Consider the following 13,927-nt stretch of genomic DNA (forward strand, 5'->3'; position numbering starts at 1 on the left):
GGGGGGGCGGCTTTTGTGTGGAGCTAGGTAAAAAGTAATTCCAGCAAGTGTGTGTGTGTGTGTGTGTGTTTTGTGAATATAAACAGCAGTGTGTGCCCCAGGCCAACCTGAATGAGCCGGTGGAACACACACTCACATGCATTATTCTGACTTTGAAAGTGTTCAGTAGCATATAGCGTAGCATCGTAGCTGCTGGTGGCTGTGAATGTTCTGTATGTGTGTTCTGGTACCGTTGTGTACAGAGAGTGAGGGGCAGAATCAGAATCATTGGGGACAATGACAACAAACAAAAGTTTTTAGACTGAAGTTTAGTTTTCCGCTCGCTGGTTGGTAGATATACGAATAATGAATATGTTTTTCATTATTCCATGTATCTGTGATGTTTGCTGCTTTTATGGTTTTTTTATAGTTAAATGATAAACAAACAAAAAAAAACACTGCTTCTTTAGATGTCAGAATCTAAACACTGGAGCAGCTCCATTTCATTTTTCACCATTGACTTTGAATTGTTTTAGCAGATATCCAAATCTATTTGGATATCTGATTCAATTTGTCCCCTTCTTATGATGATAAAGGACACATGATTATTGGAGGAATATTAGGATATAGAATTCTATTGATATAGGATACAATGTCAGAAGAATTCTCTCCAAACTCCAACCTATTTGATCAGGCTGTCACAGTCAGTTTTACTAAAAATTAAATAGTTCTTAAAAAAAAAAGAAAAACTGGCTAAGCCTTGAATGTTGTTTTTTTTTGTTGTTGTTTTTTTGCAGCATACTCAAAACCATTTAGGTGAAATACAATCACATCTCAGTCACTGAGATGGCACTAGGCTAACCAACTGTTACTTATGTTCATGTTGAACATTTATGTCATAGGTTGGTTATGATGTTACAGTTGCAGTAGTTGCATCAAAATGACTTTAAATGAAAAAAAAAAAAGAAACCGTCACGTGATAGGTCAAAGTCTCCTGTGACATCACAGATCAGGCTGTTTGGTCTTTGAAAGAACTGTGGTTTTAAACATCAGAGCTATAGAATGTATTAGGTACTCTGTGTGTATGTCTACGTGTGTGTGTGTGTGTGTGCTTGGCTAGCTTCCAGAGCGACTCATCTCTGTGAGTGCTACAGTTAACCCTTGCTGATCTTCAACAACTCACCCACAGAGTCTGAGAGCATCGTCTCCTCCTCCTCCTCCTCCTGGCTGTTGTCCGTCTGCTGCTGCCTTTCTACTATAGCTCATTCATTCTGACAGGCAGCACCAGGAGGCAGGCTTCAGGTCAAATACAGCTGTCAAGAAAGGCTGTCAAAACTTGTGAACTAATGAGTCACGCTCTGCAATTTGCCAATTGGCTGATGAGAGTGTTCTGAGTAATAGCAGGTGGGAGTCAATATGTCGGGGGGGAGTGGAGGGAGAAAAGAAAAATAGTTTCTTTTTGTCTTGGATCTGTATCATAAACATGATTCATTGTAAAGGAAACAGTTCCATAAATAAAATTAATTTAATTAATATTTTCAAGACACAAATAGCGAGGGCTTTCATTGATGTATTCAAAAATCAATTCCCAGTGATGAAATAATAATGGTGGCCGATGAAAAATGTTTTGTTGGGAAATCAACCTTAGCATATTTTTATTCCTCTATAACTCAACCTGTTAAGTTGAGTTATAGAGGGGTTGGATCAAGGACAGGCCGTCCGTCCAGCCTGAGTTCTGATGTCTCAACCCTGTTCTAGCTCACAAACTCCGTCCTTGCACGCAGGACGCTTTAGAACTATTTGTGGCCAAACGTCCTTTGTCCTTCAGTACTGTAGCACTAAAGTAACTGTAGCTAACTGAAACGGTACAGTAACTGTAGCTAACTGAAACGGTACAGTAACTGTAGCTAACTGAAACGGTACAGTAACTGTAGCTAACTAGTAACTGTAGCTAACTGAAAACTGTAGCTAACTGAAACGGTACAGTAACTGTAGCTAACTGAAACGGTACAGTAACTGTAGCTAACTGAAACGGTACAGTAACTGTAGCTAACTGAAACGGTACAGTAACTGTAGCTAACTGAAACGGTACAGTAACTGTAGCTAACTGATGCGGTACAGTAACTGTAGATTTACTTTTTTTTTTGTCCATAAACATCGCTAGAGATGTTTAATGTTTGACTTCCGATTTTATCATTTTAAAAGAGACAACCTTCATAAAGTCAATTTAATAATAAACACAAATGTATCCACTCTCTCTCAATTAGATGTTGAGTTACTGATGTTTTATCACCTGCAGATGGCGCTTGCTAAAAACGTATGAATCACTTTCTGCAGAGGACTGGATTTATGTGACGCCACAGTTTACTGCCATTCATCTGTTAGTTTAATTGAGTCAACGCAGCAACACTTCCACAGCTCCACACAGTTCTTTTTTTATTGTTTAAACAAAGAGAATGCGTTGGAAACGGTACAGTAACTGTAGCTAACTGATGCGGTACAGTAACTGTAGATTTACTTTTTTTTTTGTCCATAAACATCGCTAGAGATGTTTAATGTTTGACTTCCGATTTTATCATTTTAAAAGAGACAACCTTCATAAAGTCAATTTAATAATAAACACAAATGTATCCACTCTCTCTCAATTAGATGTTGAGTTACTGATGTTTTATCACCTGCAGATGGCGCTTGCTAAAAACGTATGAATCACTTTCTGCAGAGGACTGGATTTATGTGACGCCACAGTTTACTGCCATTCATCTGTTAGTTTAATTGAGTCAACGCAGCAACACTTCCACAGCTCCACACAGTTCTTTTTTTATTGTTTAAACAAAGAGAATGCGTTGGTCTCATTAGCTGGATGTTAACTGACAGAGTCAAGGATCTGACTGAAGTGTTGCTCTGCCCTGCTGTTTGTTTTACTCGTCTTTGGCCCAGGTCCTGACTTGTCATTAAGCCATTAATGGGAGAGCATGGTGGTTCAGTACAAATGAGCCAGTTGCTGCAGCGGGCTCTGTGCAGTCCACCCGGCCCATCTGGTATAGAGGGCGCTGCGAGTGTCCAGCTGGGTCCTGACCACCTTCTTCTCCTGAACAGAAGCCTGTCATTTCCTCAGCGTGTAGTGAACCATTATAAAGGAGGGGAAGCAAAGAGAAAGTAACAACAGGGGGCAGCTGGGAGTCAGTCTGAATGTGGTGCAGGTAAAGAATGGGTCACATTTAATGTTTTGACCTGAAAGTGTGGTATGCATCTGGAACTTATGACTTAAACCTGCAGTGTTCCAGTTTCAAAAACCACGATTTAGTTAAAAAAAAATTCCAGGCCAGACAGGACGAAGAGGAGAGTCAGGGAAATAGATGAGGAGCGATAAATGAATCCATCAAACCAAGAAAGGACGACAGGACAGCCAGAGGAAAAGAGCCGTTAGAGGACGAGACTCACAAACACAAGTGCTCCCCAGGTTGACTGAGGCCTGAAATTACTGTGGAGACAAAAGACAAGCGGCACAAATCAGCTTATGTGGAGACAGTGAAGGTAGAATAAAAGGTTAGAGCGCAATTAGTGCAAGAACTGAGTCTGGCAGTTGATGGGCGGCACGTGAAGAAGAGTAATTAGAGGAAAAGGAAGTGGAGTTTGTGTTCAGGTAACGCTGCCTCACTCTGTGTTGGAGGGTTAGTGGGTGTAGACCTGTATAAGTCTTCCTGTTTATCGCTTTGCAACAGGAGACATTGATTGTAAGACAAACAGTCCTATGGTACTTTTCAGGACCTGCTCCACACGGGTCCTAAAAAACCTGGAAAATGAATGGTCCATTTTCTAGTCATTAAAAATGAGGATAATGAGGGAAAAAATTCAGACGTTCTTGAAAAGCTTTTCTTATTATGGACTGATGGACAGCCAGCACATCACCCACGAGTGGCTAGATTTAGCGAGTGGGACGCTGTTCAAGACCCAGACACCAATTAGACCAACAACTTAAAAATGACCTTATTTTATAGAGTATGTCTTGAATCACAGTGACCTCTGACACTGAAGTTCTTTCTGACTCCAAACTACCTAAAACCAGATACTGTGTGTCCTCATAGAGTACAAGCACATACACAGCTTTCCAAGGTCACATTCAAAGCCACCTTTGAGAGGAGGCTCATGGGAGTTAATACACTCTGTTCAACATCACACCTTCAAACCTCAGTCTTTCTGCTCTGCATCTTTATTCTCACAACCGTCTCATGTATGAGTGGGTTTAGCGGCCCCTGTGTGGACGCCGGGGAAATGTCCTCGTGCCTTTTGACAGTATTGGATTCACAGAATGGGAACCCTTTGGGAGCTGTGGGATTGATCGTGAAGGATGAGACACTGGTGGTGGTGACGTCGCGCTCCTCCGTTGTTTATCCCTACAGTGCTGCAACGGCAACTTCTCTAAACGGTAGAAACGAAGACGACGTAAACATTTCATTCCTTGCTTTTCTTAACGGCCTGTAGTCATCGCCACCTTTAACGAGGCAGACGAGTCACTGCTGACGACCCGCTGGCTGCAATTTTCAACCTGATGGAGAATTCTGGCAACCTTCTTGAGTCTGAATGCAAATCAGCGGGTGGGAAACCGCATTTTAATTCCAGCATCTGTCATAACTCACATTTTCATTCACGCTCGTGCCAGGAGAGGCTTCTAAACACCTTGGTCGGAGCTGAGCTCTGAGTGCTGAACCTCAACTCCTGAGGCTGGAGCCTTACATCAACTCATCAACAGTTTCTCCTCAGCGTTTACCTCAGAGGGAGTTGAATCTGCGGTAGTTATAAATGTAGAAGCTGTTAATTAAGGTTTCAGGTTGCATAAAGGGGTTGTTGTGACTACACAACAGAAGGGTTAGTGGTTCATTGTTTTACATCAGATGCTAGTCCTACTACATGTGTCAAACTTAAGGCATCATTTTCAGATCACCCACCAGAGTTCAACTTAGAGTATGTGTGTCTGAAAATAAAACCAAGGTTTTCTGGGGTTCAATTTATTTGAGTGCAACATCTTATTGATATTTTGCTCTATTTTCTTGTTTCACCCTTGGTAAATTTGGGAAACAACAACATTAATAATCATATTTTGCAATTTTCTGAACTTTCACTCCATCCTTTGTTGTAGTTACAGTAATTTCTTTCCTTTTTTCGAGGTCAGATGTTTGTTTTTTGGTTTTTGTCGTTCCTACAGCAAAAGAAAATATAATTATTAACTCTGTCCTTTTCCCTGTAGAATCAAACAAGAATAAAACTGTTTTGTGTATGCCTAAATGTTTAAGGTCAATTAAAGTTAAATGGTAAAACGTTTTTTTATTTCTTTAATTGCTGTTTAATTAATTTAAGTTAATGTATTAGTTAAATGTAGTTTATAGCTAAGAATTTGAAATTTCCAAATATATACAGAATAATATAGAGAAGAATATTCCGTGTTTTATTTCCATGGTATTTTGGAGCTATTTGTGTTTTAACTTTAAGATGTTTGTTTCACCTTGAAGTAGCCCTCTATCAACAGTTTCTCCTCAGCGTTTACCTCTGAGGGAGTTGAACCTGCGGTAGTTATAAATGTAGATGCTGTTAATTAACGGCAGGTTGCATAAAGGGGTTGTTGTAGCCCTCTGCTCTTCCATTTGTAATCTGACAACCCTCATATTTTCATTTGATTTATTTACCAATCCTTTGTTGTGTGGATTTTGAATCCTGTCTGACACAGTGTGCTGATAATTTCCAGCTCTGCATCAGCCTTTCACTGAACCTTCTCTCTCTGTGAGATCACAGTGTTGTCTGTTTTTTTTTTCTCACTCAACTTTTCTTCATTTTTTCACCTTATTTTCCTCCACCTTTTTTTTTCTTTTTCACAGCAACTGTGTTTATACCTGTGAGAAAAGCCCTGTGAGAAAGTTCATCAGATTTGTTTGTTTTCTCCTCTCTCAGCATCTGATGTAACTGGGTTAAAGGAGCTGTGGTATTTGACCAGGGTTTAATTCCTCCTCCTCCATCTTTCTCTCCTTTTCTCCTCCCTCTCTGTGTAATTTCATCACAAGTTCATTAAACAGCCACCAGGGGCTTGAATGACAAACACATGTGCAGGAGCTAATGTGAAATTCATTGGTGAAAAGTTGGTTGCATGTAGCTGAGTTGCGGAGAGTCTGTATGATTGATGGAAACTTTTGCAAAAAACAAACTAAATGCTTGCCTCAGAAGAGCTTTAAGCTAATCACAACAAAGTCAAACTAGATCAGATTTATGGTGAGTAACAGCCAAAAGCTACCAGGGGGCTGGAAAGGTTTGGAAATAGACGTTGAAAGTGCTTGAAAAGTGCTTGAATTTGACCTGAGATGGAGAGTGCTGTGTACTTGTTAGTAAAGATGAATGGGTCTGGATGTACTGGAGGAGGAAGTAGGAGACCGGGAGTGGGAATGACCTGTCCTGGTGAGGTGATCCAGCTCAGAACATTAGCCAGGCTCACCTCCGTAGGTGCAATGGGATTTCTTTACAACCTGATGCCGGTTTATACCGCGCGTCCTCTGCTCCGAACTCCCGAGGTGAAATTCTCCGCTGGCTGAGGTTGGAGGTAATTAGGATTCACACCTTCACCTACGTTGTCAGGTGCGATGCTGCTAATTGCCACGCTGAATAAGAAAAGCTCAGCACTTCAACTCACGGTGGGAACAATTTTCTCTGCATCAATTTTTCCCTCCTCGTGTGAAACACCTAAAGCTCTGGCTGAACTTATCTATAAATATTTAATAAACCTCACAGTATAGCCCTAAAGTATGTTTCGGCGCTAACCTACATTTTCATTCCTTTGTTTTTCCTGCTTTAAAACTTTATTCACTGCCAGAGGCACGGAAGTTATAAGTAGACGCATGTGTTTTTAACTTGAAATGATCTGAAATGGAAAAGTAGAACAAAGGAAGAATAGAGGAAGAAAAGCACACAACACACACACACACACACACATATATATGAACAGTATATAATATACTCTTTAAATTGTTTGACATGGATTTTTTTAAAACCTAAAATGACATGTGTGTCCCTCTGTCCCCACAGCTCTTCTTCTTCTGTATGATGTCACCAACAAAGCATCCTTTGACAACATCAGGGTAAGGACCAATCAGGCCTTTACTCTGTCTCTTAAATGATTTTTCTCTTGTCATTGTTTATTTGCTTTATAGTAAATGCATTAAAAGAGTGTTGTGGTGGTGCCAGATATCAAGTGTTAGAATAACTTCAATATTGCATTTTCCAGAGACTTTATTCTCCCATTAATTCCAACCAGTAGGAATTAGCAGGCAATCCTGTCAGAACAGGTATGAAGGTATGATCTGCAGCCATCTGTCGCACCTGAGGCGTGGGAAGAGAAGTCAGTGGGTGTGCAAATGTTGAGCACACTTGCAAGCACACAACACACACGTGTGTGTATGTGTGTGTGTGTGTGTGTGCAAAGAAACAATTCACATTTAACAGCTTCTATTTGATGACTTTAGCTCTGATGCTAAAGCAAAAAAAAACACAGAGAGTGGAGAAAACACTGTTCATCCAGGTGGAGGGGTCAAAGGGCACTCCTGTTCTTCAGTAGAGTGTGCAGCAACACACACACCCGCGTGTCAAGCTTTGACTTTGTTGTTTTAAATCAATATTAATTAGTGCTGTTCAGCCTGGATGTGCATTCGTACACTAAATTCTTAAGTAGTTCTGTAACTGGTCATTAATTGTTTTCTCTCTAATCAATTAGTCACGTTCACATTTGAAGAACTAACATAAATTCAACATAGTGGTCTGCTTCTATCTTAAACAGGAGGACGTAACAATCTAACAAAGAAAGACGCACAGAACAATCTGTCTCAACATGATGGAAAACGGACGTGATTTTTTTAAATTACCACATGGACTGAGTGTATTGACAAACACACACGGGGTCACAAGCCACGCTGGGGAAAAAGTTCTTAAAATCACAGACAAGGATTTTGCAGCAAAGAAGGATGTTCTGGTTATTGTTGTTGTTGTTGCTGCTGCACAGATTCACACAGAGAGTAAATAGAAATCAGTGTGCCGAGCTCCGACACGTGTCCACACTGAAGGACTGTTTGGACTGAAGATGAGTCATACCACTCCACTCCTAAATGACACCTGCCCTTCACCTTTGACCCTCATTCTAATGAAGACCTGAGCGTTCTCTGTGCTGCCCCCTCATGGTTTTACTGTCACAGTCACAATGCGTGTGTCAAGGTTGTAGGCTGTGGATAGAGAACCACTGATGCTGAGGAAGTCTTTCAGAGCAGCATCTCCTCCACTCCTACATGTTTCCAAGCTGTTTCCACCAAATTAGATCATTCAACTTTAACATTATATACAGTGTAGTTTGGGGTCAAATTATTGACTTCAGCAACAGGGAGTGATGAATGGGATTTGCATTTAAAACTTGATGATGAACTGTTACTGCAAAAAAATGCCAGATGCTCCTTTCTTGCAGACTTGTGTTTTTTTAATTAGCATATTTTAGCTGTTGCTAATGTTATTAATTATGAATTATGAGCTGCTGAGGACAAAAGTTGACTGCCTGTGCTGTTGGCCCGAGTTGTGCCAAAGTTACGTAGTGTTGTCTACTTCTGATGTGTGAGCACGCGGCGTGCTCCTCTTTGTTTGTGTGTTTACGTCAGATGTGGTGCAGCTCTGCAGATCACCTGCCTGCAGCGCTGCTTCCAGCCTGTGTTTGACGTCCGGCAGTTCGTATCAAAAGACTCTGTCAGCTAACTGCAAAACCTTTTCTCTCTTTTTCAAAATCACTTAACACTTTCTCCACTTTATATTCTGCTGAAATATGAACTATTTAATAGTGCCATTATCTCTGAGAGGCTGGTGGAGATAGGGAGGGAGGTCTTGCATAAAAAGTACATTGAGGAAAGAAAATAGCTTTTAAAGCTTGGCATTGACCACAGTGATGGATGTGAGCGTCTGCAGCTTTTTGAAATTTCAGTTTTTTAGCTAAAGGAACTTCTAGAAATAATTGAGCAGAGCTGGAGATAGCTTATTCAAAAAGTCAGACAAAGATATCGGCTTCTTAGAAATAACAAAACCATAGAAAGTACAGACAAAAAAGTATCATAAATTATTTTAAAGATTTTGTGCCCACTTCACAGTGATGGCTTCTTCTCCTGAGAACCAGGTCTTTTCTTGGCAGTTTTAGTAGCAGCCTGGAGAAAGTGAGATTCATCTTTTCTCACACTGTTCCCCTGTTCTATAATGACTGACGGTAGAGAGGCTTCGTGGGTGTCCATCAAAACTGAAAGCAACAAACTGAAACTAGGGAACTCCTGGTGTGTTGTGGACCAGTAATCAATGCAGTTTGAAAAAAAAAAAACTTTATTTCTAAATAGGCAACTTGTAGGATAAGCTGAAAATGAACAAAACTGATTAGAAATGACTCGGCAGAAAACTATCGTAAAATGAAGGTTAGCTGAGAAAATCTGTTAACAGTAAAAAAAGCAAAATAACATAAAAACACATCTACAATATAAAATATATTACTCACCAATCAGAGAGAGTTTGAAATAAGTAAGCAATACAAATGCTGACCAGTTTGTTTTCCAGGAGGTTAAAATAATTGTACAAAGTAAAAAAACACGGCTGTTTATACTCGTATCAACTGTAGACCAAGGGTCTCAAACTCAAATGAGGGCAACAAAAGAAAACAGGAAATGTACATGTTTATATATATTTATATAACCCGTTAAAGCTATTAAAAAGTAATAATAATCAACACCATTGGAAGTAAATAATGAAGATATACCTCAAGGGCGACATTTAAACCCAGTCAGGGGCCAAATGTCGGGGGTTCGAGGCCCAACAGTGAAAACGTACGGTCACAAAGACAAACAGAACAAAGTTTACACACTGTACTGTACAGGCTGGAGTAAAAAAGTAAATTGCAGTAATTTATGGTCTCCATCACCAGGAACTGCTCCATCTGCACACTTGTATTCTTCCTACACACCAGCCCACATCACATTTGAAAAGAGCTGAGTCACATTTTTACACAACAACCATTTAGAGAGTCAGCAGAGGCAGAACGACAAAAACAACACAGCAGCATGTTGGACGATAATTCTTCATTGTTATTGCTGCTGTAGTAGCAGCAGAGGAGCCTTGACTGGAGCCACGAGTGTCGGTTACTGGGTCGTCTCTCACAGTTCTCTGCAAGAGAAGCCAACGGTGCAACTGTTCTCAGGACGTGGCTCTGCGGGAACATAGAAAACCTTGTTAGCATCGATGTACACTCTGAAGCTCCGCCTCCTCTCCTGTTAACATCGGTCAGTAAATCAATCAGAAGTGAATTAGAGTCAAAGACTAGCATCTACAAACAAACTCCAGACTGTTTTCTCCCCTCGTACTTCTCTTCACCAAATTTAATTTGAATTCTGAATTTAATTTACTTTTTACTAAACACGTTTGTTCAACAAAAACAACTGTAGGGGAATATTGTCAAAGTCAAACTTATACATACAACTATTACAGGTCAAGTGATGACACCTTTTAAAATTGTGTAAAAAAACCCAGTGCATACAGACCAAAAACTGGAAACTTCAGCTGAATGTCCATGATGCTGCTGTATCAAAATTATTGGCAAATATTTTGATTTTGGATGTTGAGACAAACATACACTGCAAGTTTTCGAATCCTAAAAAAAATTCCATTATCATTCCAATCTGCATCTAGTATTTTAGCTGAACCTTCAAATGTCCACCTGTCTTTTTTACAGCACTCTGTCACTGGAGAGATGATTTTGAGAGGACTACTTGCCTGATTTTATGGTCCTTAGATCACCAGGGTCCTTAACCAGAGGTGGTCGTCTGAGTTTAGGCTTGGTCACTGTGCTGTAGATGTTTTCTCCTTCAGTCATGTCTGAAATAATCGTGCGGCACCTGTGTGCGAGTGCCATCAGTCGGGCAATTTGTCTGGCCATGAGGGTTTTCTCTGGAACAGGAGGTGGTATTTTTCTCTGCAGAGTTTTCTCCTTCATGTCCTCCACGGGCGGCTCACTGAAGACGCTGTCAGACTCTTGTGAATGAGTGACTGGACGCAGACACACAGCACGGAGCTCCGCGAGCGTCAGCGCAGGAAGAGGTCTGACCACGGCTGAGTCTGAGTAGTGCCGATGGACAGGTTTAGGCTTTAAAGGTGGTTTGGTTTTCCCTTCAGCCTCTTCTCTCAGATGATGGTCTGGTTTGGAGGTTGAGGTGGAAATAGGTGTGGGCTCAGAAGGTACGACAGGCAGTGGGATCTGCAAAGACAGCCTCCTAGTGTGGGCCCTGTAGGAGGTGGAAGTGGGCTTGAGTCGCAGTTTCCAGCCTTCAGGGTCATGGCCGGTGATGACTGTCGTCGGTAGGGGAGGAGGAGAGGAGTAACACAGGCAGTTGGAGGAGCTGGAGGACCGGGAAGAGGAGGACAGAGACTCGCATGGCATGCTAGAGATGTCCAACGGAGGACAGGAGTAGCGTTTGAATGATGAAAAGGATGTTGTGGGAGGGAGACGCAGCGATGCTCCTCTCTCAGGAAGTTGAGGCTCTTTCTTGTTTTTCTTCACCAAAATAAGAGACGAGGTCCTCAACTGGCAAAAGTCAGCCGACCGGCAACGTTGATGACCCCTAGGTTGCACACGGTTGGTGGACACTGCCAACATGTGGCGCTCTCTGTGCTCTTGGTTGTGTTTTACAGCTGGTTCTGGTTGCTTTGGGACACCGTTGTCTCTGTTTTTGACTCTGTGGTTCAAGTTATTACTGTGAGACACAGTTTTTCTCATGTGTCCGTAGTTAGCATGGCTAGTGTCTGGAACAATGCTGTTTGTCTTCATCTTGCTGTGAAACATGATTGACCTGTGACAACAGAGGGAGCCACTCAGTGTGTGATACTTAGCAACCAGACCTTTCACAATAAAGGTCAAAGCCACAACATCCCCGTGTGGACAAAAACAAGCTGCTTTATCTTAAAATGCTAAACTTAACGTCTACAAGTTTCACAAAGTCACAAAAACACATTCTGTTGTAGTAGAAAAGTGCCATTCTATTTGGTTATATTTCAGCACATTTTGATAATGGACTGAAATACAATAAAAACAGATATGTATTCATTTAAATACTGCAACAGAGTTAATTGAAAAATAGCTGCTTTTGGCATTAGCAAACATTGTAGCTGTAAATATTGAGTAGAACGATGGCTAGAGTTGGCCAAACTGGCCAGAAAGTTTGGATTAGCCAAGAGCAAAGCTAGAAATTAGTCAAAAAAAAAAGCAAAGGGTTTTGATAGCTTCTAATTAGAATTAAATAAATAACTTGACTATCCAGAATATAGACAACATAAAATCAACCAAAACTCCAAAGATAACATTTTCTGAAGTGACCCCGAACATATTTTGCATATTTTCTACCTTTGTATTTTGTAAATCTGTTTTAAATATTACTTTTTTAAATAAAATAATTCATGACTTTAAAGTCCGGATCCCCAAAATAAGTTAATTGAGTTATAATGGACATGACATCATTACTATACATATACAGTATCTATCAGAATTTAAAAAGTTGTTTACCTCTGCTGGTGTATGTGCTTCCTAAATCTCTTTGACTTCTTTTTCCCCTAACTCTTTCTTATAACCACCACACCCCTAAGCCTTACCCTCCCAGCTGCCCAGATCTGACCACAACTTCCTCATACCAGTTGCACACTTTTTCACACTGACATACACACCGACTCAGTGGACACGGGCGATCAACACCTATTTCTGGAAGAAAAACACTGTGACGTACTGTATGACATGTTCACTTCTGTGGAACACATGAAGTCAAGATGTCGAAAGATTTCACACAGAGGTTAAAAAACACAAATCTACGCCAACGTGACCACGTACTGATGTTAGAAGTAGACAATTAAACTGTATAGGATGTTAATGAGCTGAAAACAACAACAACAACAAAAAACAATAGACAGATTGACACAATGAAGCGTGGCTGTGGGTCAGTGGGTGGGGTTGTCTTTTCCTGTCCTCTCACTATGTTGAGAGGTTCTTTGCAGTTTCTGTTAATTTACATGCCGATAGTTCAAGGCAAGGACACAACGACACAGGTGGAGAAAAAAAAACAACAACTATTCCAATGTGCAAAGTTAAACGAATTATGTTGTGTATATATATATACCATAATATACACACACACACGTATGATTCTATTTGTATGTATATAAAAATACTATATATATACTGAATTTCATAAATGTATAATGTGCAAAAATGCATATTGAGGTGTGACATTATCTGGGGGCATTTCTTGCTTTTGTTTTATTATTAGTGAAGAAACTTTTATTTACCATTTTCATATTTCTGTCCCTTTTCCAAGTAATGTTTTGATGCCTTTGTTTTTTTAGCATCGTCAATGAAGAATTAATCCTCAACTAACTTTGAGATTAGTGTCTGTACTACAAGGTCAAAGCGTTAGCTCCAAAGTGAGCGCTCTAAAGCTCTAAATCCAACACCAGGTCACAATCCATCACATGTAGGCCGACACGTACACGTGTCCTCCTCCTGTGCTTGTTACACTTGTTTGAACTGGAGCACACTCTGACGCTGACAGCCAGTCTGTTTGAAGTTTGAGCAGCTTGGAAGCTTCTCTCGCTTCCTCCTAATCCACCCACAAGCTCTTGTGAGCGTTCAAGGCTGCATGAGTAATTGGCAGGTTCTCATGTCGTCGAGTGGATTAAAGACTGCTCTGGGGTCTGTGTTGGCTCGTATATGAATGAAGGCTGTCCGATGAAATATGTGTCTTTGTTTCTTATTAACTTTTGTTAATTTTCATTGTTATATTCAAACTCTGTGTAACCTGTTCATGTTTGTACTGGCCTATTTGTTTGATCTTGGCTCAAATAGAAATTCACACGATGCACTGAA

At 40.5% G+C, this 13,927-nt stretch overlaps 2 protein-coding genes across 5 annotated transcripts in view; one reads left to right on the forward strand and one right to left on the reverse strand.

Moving 5' to 3' along the window:
- The window catches only part of LOC103382053 (ras-related protein Rab-26-like), a 39,296-nt gene that overhangs the window by 17,881 nt on the left and 7,488 nt on the right, over positions 1 to 13,927 (forward strand). For all 4 annotated transcript variants that reach the window (XR_001760453.2, XR_003050364.1, XM_017034788.2 and 1 more), the window contains exon 5: positions 7,045 to 7,097. Coding sequence is in view for 2 of the 4 variants with exons in the window: in XM_017034788.2 (XP_016890277.1) it covers positions 7,045 to 7,097 (53 nt within the window). In the remaining 2 variants the exon portion in view is untranslated. The remainder of the gene's footprint in view (positions 1 to 7,044; positions 7,098 to 13,927) is intronic.
- Positions 9,343 to 12,715, reverse strand: LOC112487344 (uncharacterized). The gene is made up of 3 exons (XM_025057723.1): positions 12,578 to 12,715; positions 10,795 to 11,867; positions 9,343 to 10,231 (listed from the first exon to the last, which is right to left on the reverse strand). The coding sequence occupies exons 2-3, from the start codon at positions 11,858 to 11,860 to the stop codon at positions 10,179 to 10,181; spliced, it is 1,119 nt and encodes a 372-aa protein (XP_024913491.1). The 5' UTR covers positions 11,861 to 11,867; positions 12,578 to 12,715; the 3' UTR covers positions 9,343 to 10,178.

The sequence above is a fragment of the Cynoglossus semilaevis genome, chromosome 8 (genome assembly GCF_000523025.1).
Source record: "Cynoglossus semilaevis isolate Cse_v1.0 chromosome 8, Cse_v1.0, whole genome shotgun sequence".
NCBI lineage: Eukaryota > Metazoa > Chordata > Actinopteri > Pleuronectiformes > Cynoglossidae > Cynoglossus > Cynoglossus semilaevis.

Bases quoted from the DNA above. Each gene is read 5' to 3' on its own strand.
- LOC112487344 (XM_025057723.1), bottom strand. From the start codon at position 11,860: ATGTTTCACAGCAAGATGAAGACAAACAGCATTGTTCCAGACACTAGC. The intron at 10,232-10,794 runs GCAAGTAGTCCT...ATGTTCCCGCAG, and splicing joins TCTAAGGACCATAAAATCAG to AGCCACGTCCTGAGAACAGT.